This window comes from Lampetra planeri, chromosome 14 (assembly GCF_965212315.1).
Source record: "Lampetra planeri chromosome 14, kcLamPlan1.2.h2, whole genome shotgun sequence".
Taxonomy (NCBI): Eukaryota; Metazoa; Chordata; class Hyperoartia; order Petromyzontiformes; family Petromyzontidae; genus Lampetra; species Lampetra planeri.
The window spans coordinates 14,471,243-14,493,304 of NC_136120.1; the positions used below are offsets into that span (position 1 = coordinate 14,471,243).

A 22,062-nucleotide genomic window follows, 5' to 3' on the forward strand; every position below is an offset into this window, starting at 1 on the left:
AAAATATTATACGCAGCAACAAAGTGGATTTGGTGTCTTTATTTCATTATTCAGCACTTGAGACAAAAGGTAAGTCTAATTTATGCTTCTACATAATGGTAAAATAGATATTTCTCAGTGATTTTACAAATATTGTATGGAATTACAATTTATTTCAACCCCAGCGAATGAAAGCAGAAGAGAATACAGTATCAGAGCAGTGAATTTGAACAAATTGAAGGTCAATTATATACAGTGCTACAGTGACGTGAAGTGAGGTGTTTTATGACGTAGTTTTGTGAAAGAATCACTCCCATTAATACAGTGCTACAGGGAAATGCAGTGAAGTCTTTGATGACATTCTTTCGTGCAATATTCACTGCCAATAAATTTACACAAAATACAATTATACTCTGGACAATTTTTTCGTAAATATTACAGCTTCCGTCCTAGGACGTGCAATAATCTTGTGATTGTCCTCTATCATATCGTCCTATTAGGACAAAGGCAAGATGTGTGTTGCATGCCAACAATCTTCCTGTTCTGATCTTGGGAGACGTGACCCTGGGAGTCGGGAGCTTAAATCCTGGTGTAGATGTGATCTGAAGCTGTGACAAGGGGAAAGCTGACCATCGGTGTCAAGTAGCCTTGATATCAGGGTTCACATGAGACTATTGGGCAGTAGGGTTCCACAGTAAGCAAGAAGGGTCTGGGTTCTGTTGTATATGTTGGGTGTGAAAATTTTGATGTGTTGTATGCGTGCGTGGGTGAAATTATTATGTTGTATATGTGGGTTATGAATATTCAGTGAAAATAATAATAATCAATTGAAATTTGGCCAAATGTGTAATTATCCGGAAATACTTTAATCCATGTAATTACGCACATTTAATTATGCCAATTCGAGAGGTAATTGTAGTAATTATGCGAGTGGGTGTAATTATGATAATGCAAGTCGTTATGATAACCAGACCCCGCCTCGGTGACGAGGGTGGGTTATCGATCGGAATAAGGCAATTAATCGTATGCAGTTATGCAGGTGTGGTGTAAGTATACAAGATTAACTTAGATTAACTCGGCCTCGTTGTCTAGGTTCGTCTCATTCTCGCTTATTTAGGTCCCCGGTTCGCCCCGTTATCGCTTTAACATTTACTGAGTATGTGTTAGTGTGTTTATTAAGGTCACCAAGTTCAGATCTCAACGCAGAAGCAGATCTTATGCATAGTTCAGGAAAGAATCACACAACCACTTCTGTATTAATCAATTTATTACTAATTCAACCTCAACTATGATATAGTATGCGAACTCTCAATCCCGGAATGTCAACACGGCATCAATACAGTATCATCAATGATTGTCTGATTTCACTTGACAACGGCACATGGATCCCGCGTAACGCGATGGTTGTTAGTGAGAGAGAGAGTCGTTAAAACATGCAAATACTATGCTAAGAAAACCTTAACGTTAATGAATGAAAGATGCTTGAAAGATTATACGGCGATAAAACACAATTAAAACAGTTATTATTCTTAAAGGCACCAATCTCAACAGATACATCGCAGGTTATCTGACAACAGAGTGGCTCGGCGGAAGGAGGTGCCAAGAATCAATTCGTATTGATGGATCTGTTGGGAATTTATGCGATTAAGAGTACAGTCCACTAAATATTAAAGATAATACTCTTATAAATGACGGATGGCCATCACTCGGTCTCGAGTTTTTCTTCACAGCCACGGATGGCTTATGGGTTCGAGTGGGTTTGAGTGGTAAGAGTTGTCTTCAATAGTCAGTGTTCGGAGTCGGTTCTTTATGTCAAACAAACGCCTGGTGGTCGTGTGGTGAGGGGGCGGTGCGCGTCATACGTATTAGTCGCTCCTCTGTCGCCGTGGGGAATTGGTTGGATGCCTGTTGATACGCTGTCGTAGTTCGGAACCCGGTCGGTAGGTGGCGCCCACAGCTCGCTCGCAGCGCACCGTCGTCCTCTCGTCGCCAGACCGCGACCCTGGCTGCCAGCAGGGGCCTCTGACGCGGCAGGTTGAGCTGTCAAGCGGGTCTTGCCCGCCTGCAGAGGAGACGGGGAGCCGCTCGAGTCGAGCCCCGAGAGCCGGCTGAACTCGGCTGAGTCCCAGAAGCTGAAGAGTCGAGCCGACCCGTTAGTCGCAGCTCGCCCTTGAGTCGACCCGCTCGGTCAACTCCTGATGAGCCGAGCCGACCCTCCCGGTCGAGCTCGCTCCGGAGTCGACCCTGTTGGTCGCACTCGTGATGAGTTGACTCCTGGTCGAACTCGGCTGATGAGTCGAGCCGACCCTTCCGGTCGAGCTCGCTCATGAGTCGACCCGTTGGTCGCCCTCGTGATGAGTTGACTCTCCTGGTCCAACTGGTTTCCAATGCTCAGAGTCCTTTCTTTTATGCCGAAAAATCCCTTTGGGTCCTGCCCACAAGGCGGGGTTTCCTTTTGATTTACTGTGTCAGGATCTGTCCGTGTGTAGGTGTGTTCATATGTGTGTCCGTACGTTCGTGTGTCCTTGTGTGCATCACCCACGATATATCCCGTGGTCATATTCCCTCCATAAAATCCACGAGCAAACAATCAGGTGTTACAAATTGCCTCGAGGTCGTCTCTCTGTCTGGGTGCGATTTATCCCTTGTTTGGCCTTCTTCATGAACCAAAACACAGACGTTACAAATCGTCTCATAGGCGTCTTTGTCCGTGTTGCACCACCTGGAGGGAGGGGCACACTCCCCCCGACCCTCGCTGACGCATGAAGAAATGATTAAGAGTTTTAACATTTGTCCCTTACCATTTCCCAGTTATGATTCTATGTGTAACCTAAGGTCTGTCATTTCCCATCGTGGTGCTTGACTCAAGTGGAGGTGTTTCCCCGAGCGTATACACACTCATATCCCGCGCTGCGGGGATACAAAGACGGCCGGGATCTCCCTTTCTCTCCGACCCTGGATTTAACATCGCTCTTTTATTAGGTATTTTATTTCGACCTGGTGGTGATTTATCCCGTTATGCTTCGGGTCGAGCCTACCCTGTTGTTAAATTCCGACTTTAACAGTGACTTTAATAGCAATACAGAATAATTGAGCTTTTTGACTTAACTAGGCAAACACGAACTTCTGGTAACCCCCGCAGCCTCGCTGTTCAGCTGAGCCAGCAGCCTGGAGAGTAACAACACCCTATTCTCGCCTCACTGTGGTCATCCAACCTTCTGCTCTGGGAGTGTGATTAATTTCAGGACAAGGCCCCCTCACGTTCAGACGTGCAGTGGTTGTTAATCAGCCCCCTCTCCTGTATACACAACCTGGATCTGAGTTTATCTTGGCTTTTTCAGCTGCAGAGAACAAGGCGTGTTTCTCCTCTCTGTGTGCACGTGTTCCAATTAGCTCGAAATCCCTAACACACAATCAGTGATGACCCCCCCGGCCTTCTGTGGCCGTGATCCAGACAAAGGCGCCTCTGCTCCTTTCATTGCCCAATTATTTGCCCATGTGCTGAGGTCATAGATGGTTGGGCTTTTTGCTTTAACTGTCTGGCTGACTCTCCCACTGTCTCTGCCCTTGCACGGGTGACATGCCCGTTCATCAGGCCTTATCTTTCCTTGAAGCAAGGTTGCAATTCTGATCCTAGCCCTCCTCCCGTTCATTACTACAACACCTGGTGTTTTGCAGTTTACTGCGCTTTGGTGTGTTTTCATTCATTATATATCAATGATGATAATATATAAAAATATCAAGTTTGGAAGAAGGGTTAGGATACAACAGTTCGATTCCCGACTTGGGCACGTTGCTATGGAAATTTTCATGTTTCAACCCCTGTTCTGCAGAATGTGAACGTGTGCGAGTGAATGGAGATTATTTGGTCTCTTGTGGGTGTCCTCCGGGTTCTCCGGTTTAATGTTATATCGAACAGAAACGAATGTTACAGGTATTGGCCAAACTACATCCCAATGCTAAAACATTGCCTGCAAGTTACTCGATTTGATGACACAGCACACGTGTCAACCCCTTATCAGTGCCAACCTTATTACAGACCAATTTAGACCTTATTGGTCACCCGGTGCCCTTATATATCTCAACGTTCATCCGACAAAGCCCCATTAAAATGGATAAACACACAAATAGACATTTTGTTGCCCGTATTGAAACGGCTGTACGCCGTATGGACCTGAAAACTGAATTTCCCTGTACAAGAATACGGGTAAACCGTGTGGGTTGACAGTAGCAGCAACATCGCTCCTTGTTGCAAAAACTTGGCAGGGCCAAGTGCCCTGGCTCTGGGTGTCCAGCGGGTCAAGCGAAACGTGCTCTGACCCGCATGACCCCCACTCCCCCCGCACGTGAGGGCCACGTGGTTTGATTCCCCCATGCCCCCCGCCAAGCCGCTCGCGGTCGAGATGTTGGTGACGTCACCGGACGCGGCTATAAAAGCTCGCGCTGCACTGACGTCACTTCCTCCTGAACTTTTCTCGCTGCCGAGAAGGAGCAGCGCGTCTCGAGGCTCCGCGCGTCTCCGCGAACAGCAGAAGCAGCAGCAACAGCGAAACAAAAAAACCTCAAAAAAATAAAAAACAACAAAAAAATAGCAAAACCCCCCGAATAAAAACATAAAAATTTCCCCGCGGAGCTGTGCCGAACACGCAGCTCGTCGTAACGCCGCCTTCGCCGCCAGTACCGACAAGAAGACGACGCAACCGCCATTAGCCATGAACCCCGCCGGACCCAGCTACCCCATGGCCTCGCTCTACATCGGCGACCTGCACCCCGACGTGACGGAGGCCATGCTGTACGAGAAGTTCTCTCCCGCGGGGCCCATCCTCTCCATCCGCGTGTGCCGCGACATGATCACGCGCCGCTCGCTCGGCTACGCCTACGTCAACTTCCAGCAGCCGGCCGACGGTGAGTGGGGTAGCGCGGTAAGGCGGCAAGGCCGGGCCGAGGCTTCGGCCTACAAGGCCGCGTTGCGACAGCGAGGGTGGGGGAGGGGCGGGGCGCGCTGCCTCATCGTCTCTCTGCTTCTCCTCACGATTTATATTTCCCCCTCCCCCCCGTGTCTCGGTGTCTCTGATCATGTTTATTCCGCACAAGTTATGCGTGTTGCTCATGATGGAGTCGGCTCCGGTGGGGAATCGTTGGGTAGATGCGTGGACGTTGGGTCTCGCATTCGGGCCACCGTTGCCCGTTACGACACGAGGAGAGGCTCCTGATGGGGACGGGGACAGAACGAGGTCGGGGGGGGGGGCACAGAGATGTGGGAGATGAAACGGAACTTAAGGACAGGAGAAACGTGAGGGTTAATCGAGGAACAACATAAATATGGGAGGAGGAGAGACGATGGGAAAAGAACTGCTGTGGAGGAGGGACGGGGGGATGCATCTTGGGGAAGGAAGAGCACGAGGGACGGAGGTGGAACGGAACTGGATGGAAGCGAAATTGAACGAGGCATAGAACGGAACTCGTGATTTGTTTTTGCAAGAGCGCCCTTTACGCAGGTGTCTCAAGTGCATGCGGTAGAAAGAACTGGGAATACAAAGGAACGACTCGGCATGGAGATGAACAATTATAAATGGAGACGGAACACGACAGGAAATAGGATTGGGAGCATGCTCGGCGATCGTGTTGAAGTAGAACAAGTGATGGACGAGGAACAGAACTGAGGAACCAGGGATATGATTTAGAATAGAGGGGGACAACTGGGGATGGAGGGGAACAACTGGGGATGGAGGGGAACAACGAGATGGAGGAACGACTAAGGAAGGAGGAATAGCGTTGGGAATGGAGGGCGAACAGCTGGAGATGAACGGTGCAACATAACTGGGGGCTGTACGGAAACGGAACAGGCAATGGAGGGGGAGCAGACGTATGGGTAGAGGGGGAACAACTGGCAGTGGAGCAACAGGGGATTTCATGTCTTAGCGGCAAATAGCTGTTGATGTTGCTGGTGGCGATGAACCCGCAGTGGGGTTGATGGTCGTGTGTGGTGATGATGACACAGGTGCCGTGTGTTGTTTCAGCCGAGCGAGCGCTGGACACGATGAACTTCGACGTGGTCAAGGGGAAGCCCATTCGCATCATGTGGTCACAGCGAGATCCGTCGCTGAGGCGCTCGGGCGTCGGAAACATCTTCATCAAGAACCTCGACAAGTCGATCGACAACAAGGCCCTGTACGACACCTTCTCAGCCTTTGGGAACATCCTATCGTGCAAGGTGCATAGGGCGCGTGGTGAATGTGGTGTATGGTGCCTGGGGAGTGGTATAAGGTGCGGAAGGAGTGTGGTGAATGGTGTAAGATGGATGAGGAATGTGGTATAAGGTGTGGGGAGTGTGGTGTAAGGTGTGTGGTGAATGTCGTGTAAGGAGCGTCGTGAGCATGTTGGATATGGCGTAGAGGTGGTGAGTGGGAAGGTGTTTAAAATGATGGCGGTATGTGGAACATAATGCATGTGCTGTAATGTGAGTCTAGGCCTCGAGCTGACAACGTGGATGTTGGCTGCTCTGCTTGCAGTCTCTATCTGTGCTGCCATGCAGGTGGTGTGACTGACGTTGTGCTTACCCATAGGTGGTGTGCGATGAAAACGGCTCAAAGGGCTACGGGTTCGTGCACTTTGAGACGCAGGAGGCAGCGGACAAGGCCATTGAGAAGATGAACGGCATGCTTCTCAACGATCGAAAAGTGTGAGTGCCGGCACACGGCGCAGGCGGCGCAGACCCCCTACACGATCCTAGTATAGCAGCGGACATGCACTTGTATGTGTGCTGAGTGGAGCCTTGCGGCTGCTTTGTGCTGCAGGTTTGTGGGGCGGTTCAAGTCGCGAAAGGAGCGAGAGGCAGAGTTTGGAGCGAAAGCACGCGAGTTCACTAACGTCTACATCAAGAACTTCGGGGATGACATGGACGATGAGCGACTACGCGAGTACTTCGAGCAGTACGGTACGCGATTGTCAGGAGCATGCGGTAGCTTGGGTCGTGTCCTCCAGAACTCCGCAATGAGGAACTGGGGGTATTGGGGGAACCTTCCTAAGGAAGGCTGTTGAGATGATGTTATTTGGCATTGATGGGCTGTATGTGAGATTGAGTTGGTAGAGGCAAGGCTGATGTATATTTCTGTCCGTGACTCCGTTTGCAGTTGGGAAGACCCTGAGCGTAAAGGTGATGATGGACGAAGGTGGAAAGTCCAAGGGCTTTGGGTTCGTGAGTTTCGAGCGACACGAAGACGCACAGAAGGTGCCCACCCCTTCCTGAACCCAACCCATCCCTGCATGGTGGCCTGGCATCGGGCCACTCATCCACGCGCACGGTCCCTGTGCGCGCAGCATGGACCAAGCATAGCCCCGGGCGTCTCGCGTCATTATTACCACACCCACATGCAACCATGGGTCATAATAAAACATGAACCGTGTGTGTCATCACACATTGACATGCGTGTACACAATCATGTGTGTACACACCAATCATTGTACATCATCACACACCGCCAGGCATATAAAGGTAGTCCTCTACTTACGATGGAGATGCGTTACGACGACCCCATCGTAAGTCGAAAATATCGTAAGTAGAAGACCTAGCCTACCCATGAGTCTAAAAGAATGGTGATAATTTAGCAAAACAGAGCAATTTACAGTACAGTACTTTATAAGCTATATACTGTATGTATTTATTAATTACAATACTGTATTGCACAGTAAAATGTACAATACTTTTATTAACTTTTAATTTTATTTTTTACCTACGCGACTTTACCGAAATAACCTAAGAGTATGAATCCTTGCAGTCACGAAAGCTTCAAATCTAGAATTAGAAAAAACAAGGTAAATTCTTAGCCTACCTATATGAACTGGAATTTTTATAGAAAGTTTTTTCAGGAAACAATCCTATCTGCTATAAAAAAAAACTTTCAACATGCATTGAACGTATCGTATCGTGGTAACCTTAAAATTAAATCGCTAAAGCTACGTATCATACATGCATTGAACGTATCGTAACGTATCATATTGTACTGTACTCGCCAAGATTCTGTCCGTCGTCTGCACACTTGACCGATGTTTGGTTGTTGATGGCAATTTTGTCGTATCGCCATCGTAAGATGGAAATATCGTAAGTCGGACCATCGTAACTCGGGGACTACCTGTACATACACAATCGTGTGCACGTACTGAATGGACCCTGTGCTTCATAACACAACCATGTGTACACATCGAACCATGTGCGTCATCCCACACTGCCACACGAGTACAAACAGGCTGTGTACACCCAGGGACGTGTCTCCATGCTGTTAACTCTGTGCGTGCTGAACACATGGTTACGCGTGCACAGTGAACTCTGCGCTTGGTGGGGCTGCTGTCTTTATGGTGTGGCTTGGGTCAGTCGTCTGTTGTGACCGCAGCAGTGGGTTCATGGTTCCCCTGTGTGCGTGCGCAGGCGGTGGACGAGATGAACACCAAAGAGTTGAATGGTCGCGCCATCTATGTGGGGCGCGCGCAGAAGAAGGCGGAGCGGCAGACTGAGCTGAAACGCAAGTTTGAGATGCTCAAGCAGGAGCGCATGAGCAAATACCAGGTGCCGGAGCACCACAGAGACGGCACAGAGACTCGACAATGAAAACAATACACAGAGACTACACACACGTCACAAAACACTGCACGGCACAAACAAACGTAAACGCAAACAACAGCTGGATAACCGCTTAATCACAAATATGTCAATGGAAGCCTAACATTAATGATTTACGTAATTAATGTTTCTGGAGAAAGGACAGGGACGTCCCAGCACATAAACTTGTTTGCACCTGCGTGTCGGTTTAAGGGTGCAGAGACACGGGGCTCCGAGCGCAAGGTGTTGGTGACGGTCTCCTGAGGCTGGAGCTCGTCTCCCCCGGGTCGTCCCCCTCGTGTGCAGATTGAATGTTTCGTGTGCTGTGGTGCGTCACCTGGGGATGTCTGATTGACGCTGCGGTCGCCTCTGTGCAGGGAGTGAACTTGTACGTGAAGAACCTCGATGACAACATCAACGACGAGCGTCTGTGGAAGGAATTCTCCCCCTTCGGCACAATTACCAGCGCCAAGGTGAGTGCGCCTCTTCCTTGAGCAATCGTGCTGCTGCGAAGGGGTTTGTTGTAATCGCCTTCCAAGTCTCTTTGCCGTGATCGGCGCTGATCGCCGTGTGCGCCCACTGCGTGTGCTGCAGGTAATGATGGAGGAGGGCCGCAGTCGGGGCTTTGGCTTCGTGTGCTTCTCGTCGCCCGAGGAGGCCACGAAGGCTGTGACGGAGATGAACGGCCGCATCATCGGCTCCAAGCCACTGTATGTGGCGCTGGCACAGCGCAAGGAGGAGCGCAAGATGCACCTGACATCGCAGTTCATGCAGCGCTTGGCCGGCATGCGTGCCGTGCCGCCCAGCGCCATCATCGGACAGTACCAGCCGGCCGCGGCATCCGGATACTTCATGGCGGCCATGCCACAGGTGAGGGCCTGGGCGCCGCACTTGGGATTCATGGCGATGGCGGAAGGGTGCGTCGAGGATGGACCCGTGGGCCTGACCGATCGTGTCCCGTGTCCCAGCAGGCCCAAGGCCGCACGGCGTACTACACACCAAGCCAGATGGCGCCCATGCGGCCCAACCCCCGTTGGCCCCTGCAGGTGCGGCCACAAGGAGCGCACGCAGCAGGTGAGCGGTCGGGGTGCAAGGGGGTCGGATGTCTGTCGCGCGATGGTGCGAGCGAGCGAGCGCTATTGCCGAGCGATGTTTTAACGAGTGCGCGTGCGTGGTCCCCGTAGGCTTCCAGGCGATTACCGGTCCCATGAGGCAACCAGCGCCACGACCCACGCAAATGCGCACGGTGAACCCAGCGAGCGTTCCCCAGGTTCCACGGGGTACGCTGCCCTCGCCACGCTGCACCACCCACACTTTCTCCGCGATCCACCCGCCTACATCTCCGGCACAGAATCACGACGCAGCAGTCTCACTCGGGGTTTCACTTTAATGTCGCGTAAAGTACACAGGAGGAGGCTCGCGAGTGCAGATCCCTCCGTTTACAACGCATCGCCGTCTTTTACAATGCCACAGAACCACAGTTAATGTCACCCGTCTCACGAACTGCCGTCCGCGCCCTGCTCTGTCGTGTGTGCAGCGTCACAGGGCATGATGCCGCGCCCCACATTCCCGACCCAGGCGGCCGGGCCACGCCCTCTGCCGGGCTACAAGTACACGGGCAGCGTGCGGAACCCGCAGCAGCCCGGGGTGCAGGGCCCTGGCGCCATGCAGCAGGTAACGGCTGTGTCCGAGCTGCCTCGTGTGTCCTCGTGCGCTCCTTGATCACAATCGGGTGTATTATGTAACGTGATATGATTTGCGGAGTGGCGTGTATACTGCATGTTGTGTTTGTGTAATGCTGTTTGTGATGTGTGTGGCTTGTATGCTCGGCATGCAGTACATGCGCTGTGGCATGTGTGTTGCGTGTGACGATTGACACGGCGTGTCGTGTGTCCCAGGCCCCTCAGTCAGCCGTGCACATCCAGGGCCAAGAGCCGCTCACCGCCTCCATGCTGGCCGCTGCTCCACCACACGAGCAGAAGCAGATGCTGGGTGAGTCATCGTCCAGATCGCCGCACCCTGCTATGCGTTACTCCTGATGTGCCGCGGTGTTGTCGGTGCCACGCGAGCCGGGCCGTTGCGGATGCGAAAGCGTAAACGTGCGTGCGCGTGTGCACACGTGTGCAGGTGAACGTCTCTTCCCACTGATCCATGGCATGTACCCAACCCTGGCCGGCAAGATCACGGGCATGTTGCTGGAGATCGACAACTCGGAGTTGCTGCACATGCTCGAGTCCCCAGAATCGCTGCGTGCCAAGGCGAGTGCGACCTCCCGCACACTGCCGCCTCCCGCACCAGTGTAGAATGAGGGCGTCGTGTTAATGAGCCGCGTGGTGTCTTGTGCGCTGCACAGGTGGAGGAGGCTGTGGCCGTGCTGCAGGCTCACCAGGCCAAGGAGGCTGCTCAGAAGGCAGCTGCCGGGGCCATGTAGGCGACTCCAGCCACAGGTAAGGCGTGGCTGAGGGCACTGGGCTTGCGATGCGTGCGCGCCGCCTATTCTGTCGTTTAGAATGGGCACCCCCAGACAATAACCGCTGTTGACTTTGCACACTTTGTCTGCAGAAGCCAGTAGCCGTCTTCACCACAGCCACCCCAAGCCCCTCCACGTTGGTGCCCGCCCCGACGCTGGCAGCTACACGCTGCTAGCAGCGGAACAAGTTTCCCGTGACCCAGTGGTTGCCCTTGAAGTAATTATTTTGTCCCTTGTTTTGTACTCTGTACGCTTTCTCAACTGCAATGATCTACATCTCTCGGCTGGGGAAAAGCTCACCAGGCAATGGAGCCTCTGGCTTCGTTTGGCCCTTGTTTCTGTATTTGGGTTCAGTTTTAATAAACAGTTTGTTCAAGTGCAACGCTTCCAGTTTGTTGTAATAAATTGTCCCCAAATACGATCCTCGCGTGCCGCTGTGTCCTGCTTTTTTCTGAATTGCGTTGAGCTCCAAGGAGAAAGATGGGGGCTATCAGACTGGTTGCCTAATGGGAGCGCTAGCCCCCTCGGGGTAAGGTTGGTCTCAGGCAGGCTGTGTTGAGGCCTCTAGTACTAGCAGGTGGCAGTGGTTCCAAGAAACTCCATCACTGCGTCATCCATTTGGGATTCTTTGGCTCGTGGATGCGGGCAACGGACTGTTGCCCCCTTGTCTGCCGTCAAGCCTCCTCCGGACGAGCTTGTCCCACGAGGCTAGAGAATGAGACACTGCGCGGTATGGGTCACAGGACAATATGTGAAAGTCTCAACATTTGTGGCACCATTTGAATATGAACCCAAGTTATGACCTCAATTTAAGACAAATGGTGTACAAATAGGTGTACAATATTTTAGTTCGTAACTGATGGCTTTGGTTAAACCCAAAAATGTATTAGGGCTGAGGAGTGGCTATGAGTTATCTGATCAGAGCCGAGTCAAAAAGTCCCATCCGCTCACGGGCCGATGGAGTGAAAGGAACTAAAATATCTTGTGGACATTTTCCCAAAAGGACTAAACTTTTTGCGAATATTTCATTACATCAGTTTAACACGTCGGCGTCTGCGACCAATATCCATAATACAAGTTTTTTGGGTTAGAGGAAGTGTTGTTAAACCTGCCACCACCCGACAGCCAATTAGTAAGGTTACGTGAACAAAACTTGCCAATTCATTCTGAAGACAGCACAGCGGTGTGTTGGAGAGCCAAGCCACAACATTTATAAACTGAGTACAACGTTTTGACAGTAATTACAACTAGCTTCATCAGGCAACAGCCAGATTTGTGAATTATGTGATTAACATTACTAATTGGGGCTGTGTCGGGTGGTGGCAGGTTTAACGACATTTACGCAATCATTAGATATTTTAATAAAGTTCCAATTCCCGATCAGAAACAACATTGATATAGAAAACGGAACGAGTGCAAAGCATGGAGAGATGTGGATTTGAGAACGTACGCAGGTTCGCGACGTTGGTTTACGAAACGTGGGCTTGGCCAGGGCACATCCTGAGGTGGGGGGGGGACGATGGCTGAGAGTGGAGTGGCAGCCAGGGGTTTAACGCCCCTGAGTGGAGTGACCGTCAGCGCTTACGCAGTTGCGAGTTGCATTATTCCATTGCAAGGTGATGTTGGCTGGGGAGGCCTTCATCTCGTAGTGGATTGGTCATGGCCAATGTTCAATTGAATAATTTAGGTAAACAAAAGTATGAACATGTTTTCCACTTTGAAACTGAAACGATGTGCAATTCGAATTTGCATGAGGTGTAAAATAAATAAAATTACTTAAGCAATGAGGTGTGTTTGATCGAAGTTGCCAGAGCGTTTTTATTGTTTCCAATTAAGTTGAGTACAGCAGCACTCGCAACGCCCTCGTTGCTCACACAACCCTCGTTGCTCACGCAGCCCTCGGTGCTCACACAGCCCTCGCGGGGAAATACGGTGGCGGCATGTCTGGCAGGGGCCCTTTTTACGAGCAAGACTCAAAATGGTGAAATTCGCTTCAGTTATGAACTCAAAATGATACGAGGACGATGTATGGAAGTGAATTACTACATACGTACCGAGTAGATATTCCAGCAGAACGTCCGCACAGCTTCACGCTGGGATCTCCATAGCGTCACTCCAGCAAGACCTCCACAGCTCCACCCTGTTGCTGTATCTTCGAATGCCGGTGCATTATCTGTTTGTTCGATAATTGTCTGAGCTCTCCCTTTTCTGGGAAAATCTCATCTTTTTCACACGCGTAGTTTCTTCAACGGAGCAGTGACGCTCACCCCTTGCCTGCCGCAGTGCCGGCACGCTCGCCAACACCACCAGGGCATTCGTGATACCGACCAACTGAAACTGTCAAACACCACGGAGTGGTGGTGATTTTACAACAGCGCTTGCACCGGGCTCGGTGCACTTTTCGGCTATGCGTAATGTAGAAATCTTGCTGGTCGGGGGTTATGGGACAGACCCAGGGTCCATGGGTTGACAGAGATGACTGAGGTGACTGAGGTGACTGAAAGATGCACCACCTGCGCTCCCTACTGTGCCAACTCGCTGCGTCTTAGCCACCCGGCCCTCCCCTCGTTGTGGTAAGCATTGCACCTCCACCTTCTATGGTAGGAGGGTGACTGCCTCCAACCGCGCAGTCGCGTCCTTCACGAGCCTCCTCCTCCATAGAGGCGCCGCTGGTACCAGTCATCGGCAAGTCGAATTGGTTGCACATCCTTCCGTTCTCCGGCTCGTGCCGCGCCCGGTTAGCCCCCTTTGGCCAAACAGCTGGCTGGGGACGCGGTGGTTCGGGTGGCTCAGATGAACTTGAAGCACTTGGTTTTATCGTGCGGCAGCCGCGTCTTGAACAGCACAGAGTCGGCACGGTGCTGCGTGTGCAGCAGCGGCATGTAGCCGTAGACGCGCACGAGGAACGCCATGCAGCGGTGGCGCTCCACAAAGTGAGACTCGTCCTGGGACAACGCCTGAGGGCAGCTAGGGCAGCGGAACGTCCAGCGCGACGTCACCTGGGGTGGACAAGTACGGGGGGTGGACACGCGCGAGGGGTGGACATTTGAAAGGATGGACACAACGGGCAACGCGTCCAGTGGGTGGATACGGACGCAGCCGACATCACGGTCCATCTCAGCACGAGTGCACGTGGACAATGCCTCTGCTTTTGTTGATTTCATCGAAGTTGAACCTCAGAATTCTCGGTGAGAGCCAGAAACGACTGCACAGAGTTCACCGTCCCATTGGCGTGGAGCGATAGCCTCCAATATACTCTATGATAAAATAAACAACTGGAAAAGAAACCCTGATAGGATGATGCCTCCACTGTGGCCGCGAGCGGAGCCCCTGCGTGGCACGGTGCTCCGTCCACACCTTGATCGGCGGCTTCTGCGTGATGTGCGACACGAGGAAGTTCATTGCGATGTCCTCGCAGTTGGTGAACTCATCCACGAGGTCGCGAATCGCCTGCGGCATCACCAGCGTGTAGAGGTAGGCATAGTACTGTCCGGGAGACAAAGACAAAGATGCCCCGTATAGCCTTGAACAGACTCTTGGGGCAAGTGCTGTTAGCGTGCACCTATGAAGGCTTCCACGGAACATGAAGAGGTGGGTGGCCAGCACCATGCGCGGTTGCCTTTGTCTTCCCAGTGCCGATGATTTTACACACCACACCAGGACTTAATTTAAGGCTGAGTTGACCTAGAGGAGGCCCAGGACTGGTTCAGATCGCCACTGGTGTCATTGCGCTCACACATGCAGCTGGCACCAATGCACCACGGTTGTGATTGTGCAATCACACGGGATCATTGCACGTGGCCTGCAACCCAGCATTGTGGAAGCAGCACGGGGTGGTGGATCACACACAGTGACACAGACTCATGAAACTCCCTACCCGTGGACGCCATCTCCTGGCTAGCCAGGGTACCCCAATTGTATGTATGTACAGCATGTTGAACTTCTTTGCACCGTACGTAGCCAACCGTGCTAATTGGAGGTTACAGCAAGTGGATAAAATGTCATTTGTATGGGGATTGAGTGATACTCCCCATGCAAACGCAGGTTTTCTCTGGGGACTTCGGGTTTCCTCCTGATGGTCCTGACACCCATTCGCATCTCAATATAGGACCACAGAGCTTGAGCAGCAATTGTTGGCACTGGTTTTGGCTGCATTTCCACTTTGCATGTGCCAAACTAGAGAATAACAGCGTTTTGAGAAGCAATTAGCATAAATGACTACGTACATTTACATTATTCTCATCATCACCCTGTGACAAACCCCTCCAACCCGACTCGGCACACCTTGTGGAAGAACGCGGCGCCGGTGAGCACCATGGAGAGCTCGCAGGAGTAGTTGGAGTTGTAGAGCCACGAGCCGTGCTGTGCGTCCCACGCATGGTAGCGCCCAGGAAACCCCACGATGCGATCCCGGGCCTCGCGCCAAACCCTGCACGAGCATGGGGGCAGCACGTGGCACACAGATGAGACGCGCTCACTTTGGGACATACGGGACACGGCACGTGGGAGACACAGGAGATGACACGTGGGAGACACAGGACACGGCACGTGGGAGACACAGGAGATGGCACGTGGGAGACAGGAGATGGGAGACACAGGAGATGGCATGTGGTAGACACAGGAGATGGGAGACACAGGAGATGGCATGTGGGAGACACAGGAGATGGGAGACACAGGAGATGGCACGTGGGAGACACAGGAGATGGCACGTGGGAGACACAGGAGATGACACGTGGGAGACACAGGACATGACACGTGGGAGACAGGAGATGGCACGTGGGAGACACAGGACACGTCACGTGGGAGACAGGACACGGCACGTGGGAGACACAGGACACGGCACGTGGGAGACACAGGAGACGGCACGTGGGAGACACAGGAGATGGCACGTGGGAGACACAGGAGATGACACGTGGGAGACACAGGAGATGGCACGTGGGAGACAGACCCGTGTCGCGTCACCTGAAGCCGAAGATTATCTCATCATGCCGTAGGTGGGCGTCGTCGTCGATGGAAAGGATGGCCTCTGTGTGGATTGCATCGTACGGGAGGAACCGATTGTTGAGGCTGTTCCGCTCCGTGCGTACCACCTGGTGGAGGGGGCCAGTGTGGGGGGGGGGGGGGTACGGCGGCAGGGAGAGGCACGGGTGGTCACTCGCAGGGTTCGATTTTTTTTCCATGTCAAAAAATGGATGTGGATTTTTACACATTTGTATTTATCTATATCACACTAATGTGTGAATGTTAAATTTCTTTTGCACCATACGTAGCCAACCGTGCTCATCGGAGGTGCCATGGAAGGACAACAAACTAAACACAAAAAGTTCTAAAGAAATTCGTTTTCAATCGCGATATAAAAGTGCATAGCTCGAGTGGCTTCCCAATAAGCTTAAACACAAGGGAGGAATTAACTTGCTGCATTACAAACAAAGCTTTGCTGGCTGCCTGGCTGGTGCGCGGTAGTTTATGTCACCCTGCAAATCCACGCGATGACGTCCCCCACATCCCACAGCGTGGAGCCCTGGTTGGTGCATCGCGCCGACGTCACGGCCCCCTCTACTCACCCTCTCTCGAACCCGACCATATATCCCGTGCAAATGGGCAGGCAGCGCTCGTTTTATTGAAGATTAAAACAGATTAACAATGTTTGAATGAACGTGGACAGTGCTAACCGAGGTGAGTTCTAGTTAGGCCGGACTGAGCTGGTCTGGGTTGGGTCTACGTCTGGGGTGATGTGGTTAGGCTGGGGCTGGGCAACATTCCTAATGGAGCTGGTGAACTGTGACTGATTGCGTACACCGGTGTGTGTGCACGTGGACCAGAAGAGGGGAACGGACCAGAATGGGAACCCCGATGTCGGGCCACAGCAGCTCAGGGGCAGGGGGCCCGGGCGAGTTCCACACCACGATCACCTTGTGCAGGTACGGGAGGCCGTTGAGCCTCTCCAGTGACCTCATCAGCACCTCGTCACGCTCGTACGTGGGCATAAGCACCGTGAATTGCTCCCTCGCCACGTTACCGCCCAGCGCCTCCTGGAACTCGCGGCCCGAGCCCCCCGCGCCCCCCGCGATGGGACGAAACCCTGCGCCCGAACCCAGGAACTGCGCCTCGGAGGGCAGCTGCGGGTCCCAGGGGGTGAAGGGGAACAGCAGGAAGGGCCCCGGCGGGGAGTTCCACGCGTGGCCCCTCTCCGCCAGCGCCGCGGTGAAGTTGCGCAAGAAGCTGGGCGAGGCGTAGGGGGGCTCGGCCTGCATGCCGCCCAGCTCCAACGGGGGGCCCTCGGCCACCGGCCCAGCCGCCTGGTCGAGGTCGGACGACGGAGGCGGGGGCGGGGGGGGTGGCTTCCCCGAGCGGTGGGGGAGCTCCTGGGCAGGGGCGGCCGGCGCCGGCGGGGGGGGCAGCTGCAGACGCGTGCGCACGGCGGCCAGCGCCGAGCGCAGCACGTCCCCCGCGCCCGCCAGGTACGTTCGCCACAGGAAGCGGCCCTGGCGGCGCAGCGCAAGCACGTCCGCCTCGCTCACGCCGCGCAGCAGGCCCCGCAGCTCCGTGGCGCGCGGCCGCGCCACGAGCACCGTCGCCTGGCGCCAGTCGATTACGTCGGCCAGGGGCAGCGGCGGCGGCGGCGCGTCCCCCCCGAGGAGCACGGGCACGGCGCCGGCCTCCAGCGCCTCGCTCAGCCGCACGAGCGCCGCGGGGCCGAGCGTCCCGGCTCCCGCCGGCTCCGGGAGCGGCACCAGCGCGAATGTGGAAACCCGCAGGAGCATCAGGCGCTCGTCCCGCGAGCCGCACAGTGCCCAGTCGGTTCCGCCGCCGCCGGTCTCCGCGTCTCCGCCGCAGGCAAAGTCCAACAGCGCGCCGTCCCGGCCTCGGGGCCACTGGACACGCAGCGCGCTGGCCAGGCCACTCCGGTCCTCTGGCGCGGCGCCCCGGAAAGCCAGCGAGTGGCGCCGGGCGGCGGGAACGTGCGGGGTTAGCGCCAGCGGGTCTGGCTCGTCGAGGACGTGTGCCACGGGGGGCAGCACCAGGTCAAAGCCGGGGCGAGGGCGGAGCGGCTCCGAGCACGGCCCCACCAGCAACGCGCGGCCCGTGTCCGCGGCCGTGCCCAGCGCCGAGCGGTCGCCCGCGGCCAGGGACAGGTGCACGAGTAGGTGGTTCCTCCCGTCGCCCAGCCAGTGGGGCAGCGCCCGCAGCTGGCGCTCCACATCGGTGGCCGGCGGCACAGGCAGGCCAGCGCGTAGGGGCCCCACGAGCACCAGAAACACGCAGGCGGCGCGGGCGTCGGCGCTCGCGTTGGTGGCGTGCTCCCGGAAGGCGTGCCGCGCCAGCGGCTCCAGCTGCGCCCAGAGCGCGGGGTAGTCGCCGGGCGGGTAGGCGTGCGCCGAGAATCCTGCCGTGAGCGGGCAGCGCGAGTGGTCGAAGCACGAGTGCATGCGGCAGGCGTACGGGTGTGCCGGCGGGGCCAGCGATTCCGGCCGGCTCGGACCGGGGGCCACGTGTGCCGGTAGCGCCAGCCGCGGCTGCGCCTGCTCCAGCAGCTCCTTGTACGCGCGCTCCGTCTGCGCGATGACGTGCCGCAGCTGCGCCAGCTCCTGCCGGGCGGCCTCCACCCCCAGGCGGAAGGCCTCGATGCGTGCCATCAGTCGTGCCAGCTCGGAGCTCAGGCCACGCCGGCGCGCCTCCAGCGAGACCAGCTGCTCGCTAACCTGCGGATGGAGAGCGGCGGAGGGGGGATCAGCGCGGAGGAGGACAGAGGAGGAGAGGAGAGGCGGTCGCGGCACGTGGTGCGGGCGCACTCGCCTCCTCGTGCAGGCCGCACAGCTCGCTGGCGGGGAGGTCGGGCCCAGCGGGCAGGTGGGGCAGGGCGTCGCACGGCCCCGCCGCGTGCAGCCGCAGCGAGGAGAGTGGCAGCGCGTCCATGGGGAGCGCCAGGTAGTAGTGAGCGACAAGCGGCACGGCCACGAGGAGCGCCAGCAGCGCGCACGCCAGCTTGAGGAGGCCGCAGTGGGGTCGGCCAGGGCTCCCCCCAGAAGCCCGTCCCCCCCCACGTATCCCCCGTCTCATCGCTCACCACCCACTATGCACTCACCTACTCAACACTCACCGCACATGCACCCACGTTACTCGCCGCTCACCGCACAACCAACGTGCTCACGGCTCACATTACGACTCACGTCGGTCGTCAGATTCACCACAAGCACCCACGCTCGCATCTCGCACCACCCTCACTACACTCACCACTAACATCACACGTGCACCCACCTTCGCCAGAGTGTTACACAACATTCTACACTCCACTCATTTACCAGTCGGGCTCACCACTCAAAACACACTGACCTCCACATTCACCACACTCACTAAGTTCATCAATCACGAAACTCACTATGTTCACTATTCACCACACTCACCTCTTACCAAACTCACCAATGACCAGGCTCACCACAGTATGGGTAGGAGAGGTTCGCTACCCCACAATGAACTTCTCACGCAGTCGCGTCAAAGCCTGTAACCAAAACCACAACCGCCATTGCCTTAATCATCACCACCATCAACATCATCACTGTCACCATCACGACGATAATTACAATCACCATTACCATCGTCACAATTACTGACATCACCATGACAGGCGCTGTCATCACCATCACCTTCATCACGATCATTACCATCTACACAGAGCCTCCAACCTCCCCCTCTACACAGGGTCTACAACCTCCCCCTCTACACAGGGTCTACAACCTCCCCCTCTACAAAGGGTCTACAACCTCCCCCTCTACACAGGGTCTACAACCTCCCCCTCTACACAGGGTCTACAACCTCCCCCTCTACACGGGGTCTACAACCTCCCCCTCTACACGGGGTCTACAACCCCCCCCTCTACACAGGGTCTACAACCTCCCCCTCTACACAGGGTCTACAACCTCCCCCTCTACACAGGGTCTACAACCTCCCCCTCTACACGGGGTCTACAACCTCCCCCTCTACACGGGGTCTACAACCTCCCCCTCTACACGGGGTCTACAACCTCCCCCTCTACACGGGGTCTACAACCTCCCCCTCTACACAGGGTCTACAACCTCCCCCTCTACACGGGGTCTACAACCTCCCCCTCTACACGGGGTCTACAACCTCCCCCTCTACACGGGGTCTACAACCTCCCCCTCTACACAGGGTCTACAACCTCCCCCTCTACACAGGGTCTACAACCTCCCCCTCTACACGGGGTCTACAACCTCCCCCTCTACACAGGGTCTACAACCTCCCCCTCTACACAGGGTCTACAACCTCCCCCTCTACAAAGGGTCTACAACCTCCCCCTCTACACAGGGTCTACAACCTCCCCCTCTACAGAGGGTCTACAACCTCCCCCTCTACACGGGGTCTACAACCTCCCCCTCTACACGGGGTCTACAACCTCCCCCTCTACACAGGGTCTACAACCTCCCCCTCTACACAGGGTCTACAACCTCCCCCTCTACACAGGGTCTACAACCTCCCCCTCTACACAGGGTCTACAACCTCCCCCTCTACACAGGGTCTACAACCTCCCCCTCTACACAGGGTCTACCACCTCCCCCTCTACACAGGGTCTACCACCTCCCCCTCTACACAGGGTCTACAACCTCCCCCTCTACACAGGGTCTACAACCTCCCCCTCTACACAGGGTCTACAACCTCCCCCTCTACACGGAGTCTACAACCTCCCCCTCTACACGGAGTCTACAACCTCCCCCTCTACACAGGGTCTACAACCTCCCCCTCTACACAGGGTCTACAACCTCCCCCTCTACACAGGGTCTACAACCTCCCCCTCTACACAGGGTCTACAACCTCCCCCTCTACACAGGGTCTACAACCTCCCCCTCTACACAGGGTCTACAACCTCCCCCTCTACACAGGGTCTACAACCTCCCCCTCTACACAGGGTCTACAACCTCCCCCTCTACACGGGGTCTACAACCTCCCCCTCTACACAGGGTCTACCACCTCCCAGGGTCTACCACCTCCCCCTCTACACAGGGTCTACAACCTCCCCCTCTACACGGGGTCTACCACCTCCCCCTCTACACAGGGTCTACCACCTCCCCCTCTACACAGGGTCTACCACCTCCCCCTCTACACGGGGTCTACCACCTCCCCCTCTACACGGGGTCTACAACCTCCCCCTCTACACAGGGTCTACCACCTCCCAGGGTCTACCACCTCCCCCTCTACACAGGTTCTACAACCTCCCCCTCTACACAGGGTCTACAACCTCCCCCTCTACACAGGGTCTACCACCTCCCCCTCTACACAGGGTCTACAACCTCCCCCTCTACACGGGGTCTCCATTCTCGCTCTACGCGGGACCTCCACCGTTTCTCGGAGGCCTCCACCCTCTTACCGCTACCCAGGCGGACATGACCTTAGCGGATCGCGACTGCTCGTCCATCATTACCATCACGCTCATGGGGACACGGAGGGGGCGGGGGGCATAGGGGACACGGGGGGTGGACACGGGGATGTGTCGGACAAGAGGACGCGGGCCAATGGAGACGCGCGGTGGGGGGGGGGTCGTGGGGGGCACACGGGGACGACGAGGGGGACGAGGGGGACGAGGACGCGGCGGGCAGCGCCGCTTTACCGGCGAGAAGGACGCGGCGACGGCAGCGCTTCCCTCCCTCCCTCTCCCTCTTTCCCCCTCCCTCTCTCCTCCCTCCCCGCTCAGCCCGAGTGAGGCGAGCGACACGTGGCGCCTCCTAGCGGCCACTGAGACGATTATTATTTTTGGGTGTTTCGGTAAAAGTCACGGAGATCGCTTCAAAGAAAATTTTAAAATATAACGAAAAACTACGACGTTTCGATCGCAACACAAGCAATCGTCTTCGATTGCTTGTGTTGCGATTGTTTTCGTAATTTTCTTTCAACCTATCGACGCGACTTTACCGAAAGACCCAAGAATATGAATTCCTGCAGTCACGGAAGCTTCAAGTCACTTCTACAATTACCGTGGATATTATCCTCGCACTCGCCATCATCA

General features: G+C 55.1%; 2 protein-coding genes and 1 long non-coding RNA gene across 3 annotated transcripts; 1 reads left to right on the forward strand and 2 right to left on the reverse strand.

Moving 5' to 3' along the window:
• Window positions 1-1,227: 1,227 nt before the first annotated feature.
• Window positions 1,228-4,306, reverse strand: LOC144722436 (uncharacterized). The gene is made up of 2 exons (XR_013586050.1): window positions 2,237-4,306; window positions 1,228-2,142 (listed from the first exon to the last, which is right to left on the reverse strand). It is a non-coding gene; the product is annotated as an uncharacterized LOC144722436 (long non-coding RNA).
• A 125-nt stretch (window positions 4,307-4,431) lies between these two features.
• On the forward strand, window positions 4,432-11,466 carry LOC144722438 (polyadenylate-binding protein 1-like). The gene is made up of 15 exons (XM_078600703.1): window positions 4,432-4,884; window positions 6,000-6,193; window positions 6,546-6,661; window positions 6,777-6,916; window positions 7,113-7,210; window positions 8,405-8,542; window positions 8,953-9,048; window positions 9,170-9,445; window positions 9,544-9,649; window positions 9,760-9,855; window positions 10,113-10,249; window positions 10,474-10,567; window positions 10,703-10,833; window positions 10,929-11,022; window positions 11,138-11,466. The coding sequence occupies exons 1-14, from the start codon at window positions 4,692-4,694 to the stop codon at window positions 11,004-11,006; spliced, it is 1,893 nt and encodes a 630-aa protein (XP_078456829.1). The 5' UTR covers window positions 4,432-4,691; the 3' UTR covers window positions 11,007-11,022; window positions 11,138-11,466.
• A 2,592-nt stretch (window positions 11,467-14,058) lies between these two features.
• LOC144722441 (exostosin-like 3) lies at window positions 14,059-19,106 on the reverse strand. The gene is given in 7 exon segments (XM_078600706.1): window positions 14,059-14,223; window positions 14,225-14,304; window positions 14,307-14,531; window positions 15,330-15,474; window positions 16,008-16,135; window positions 16,883-18,748; window positions 18,843-19,106. Coding segments are annotated over 7 exon segments (2,769 nt in total). The 3' UTR covers window positions 14,059-14,162.
• Between the last annotated feature and the right edge of the window lie 2,956 nt (window positions 19,107-22,062).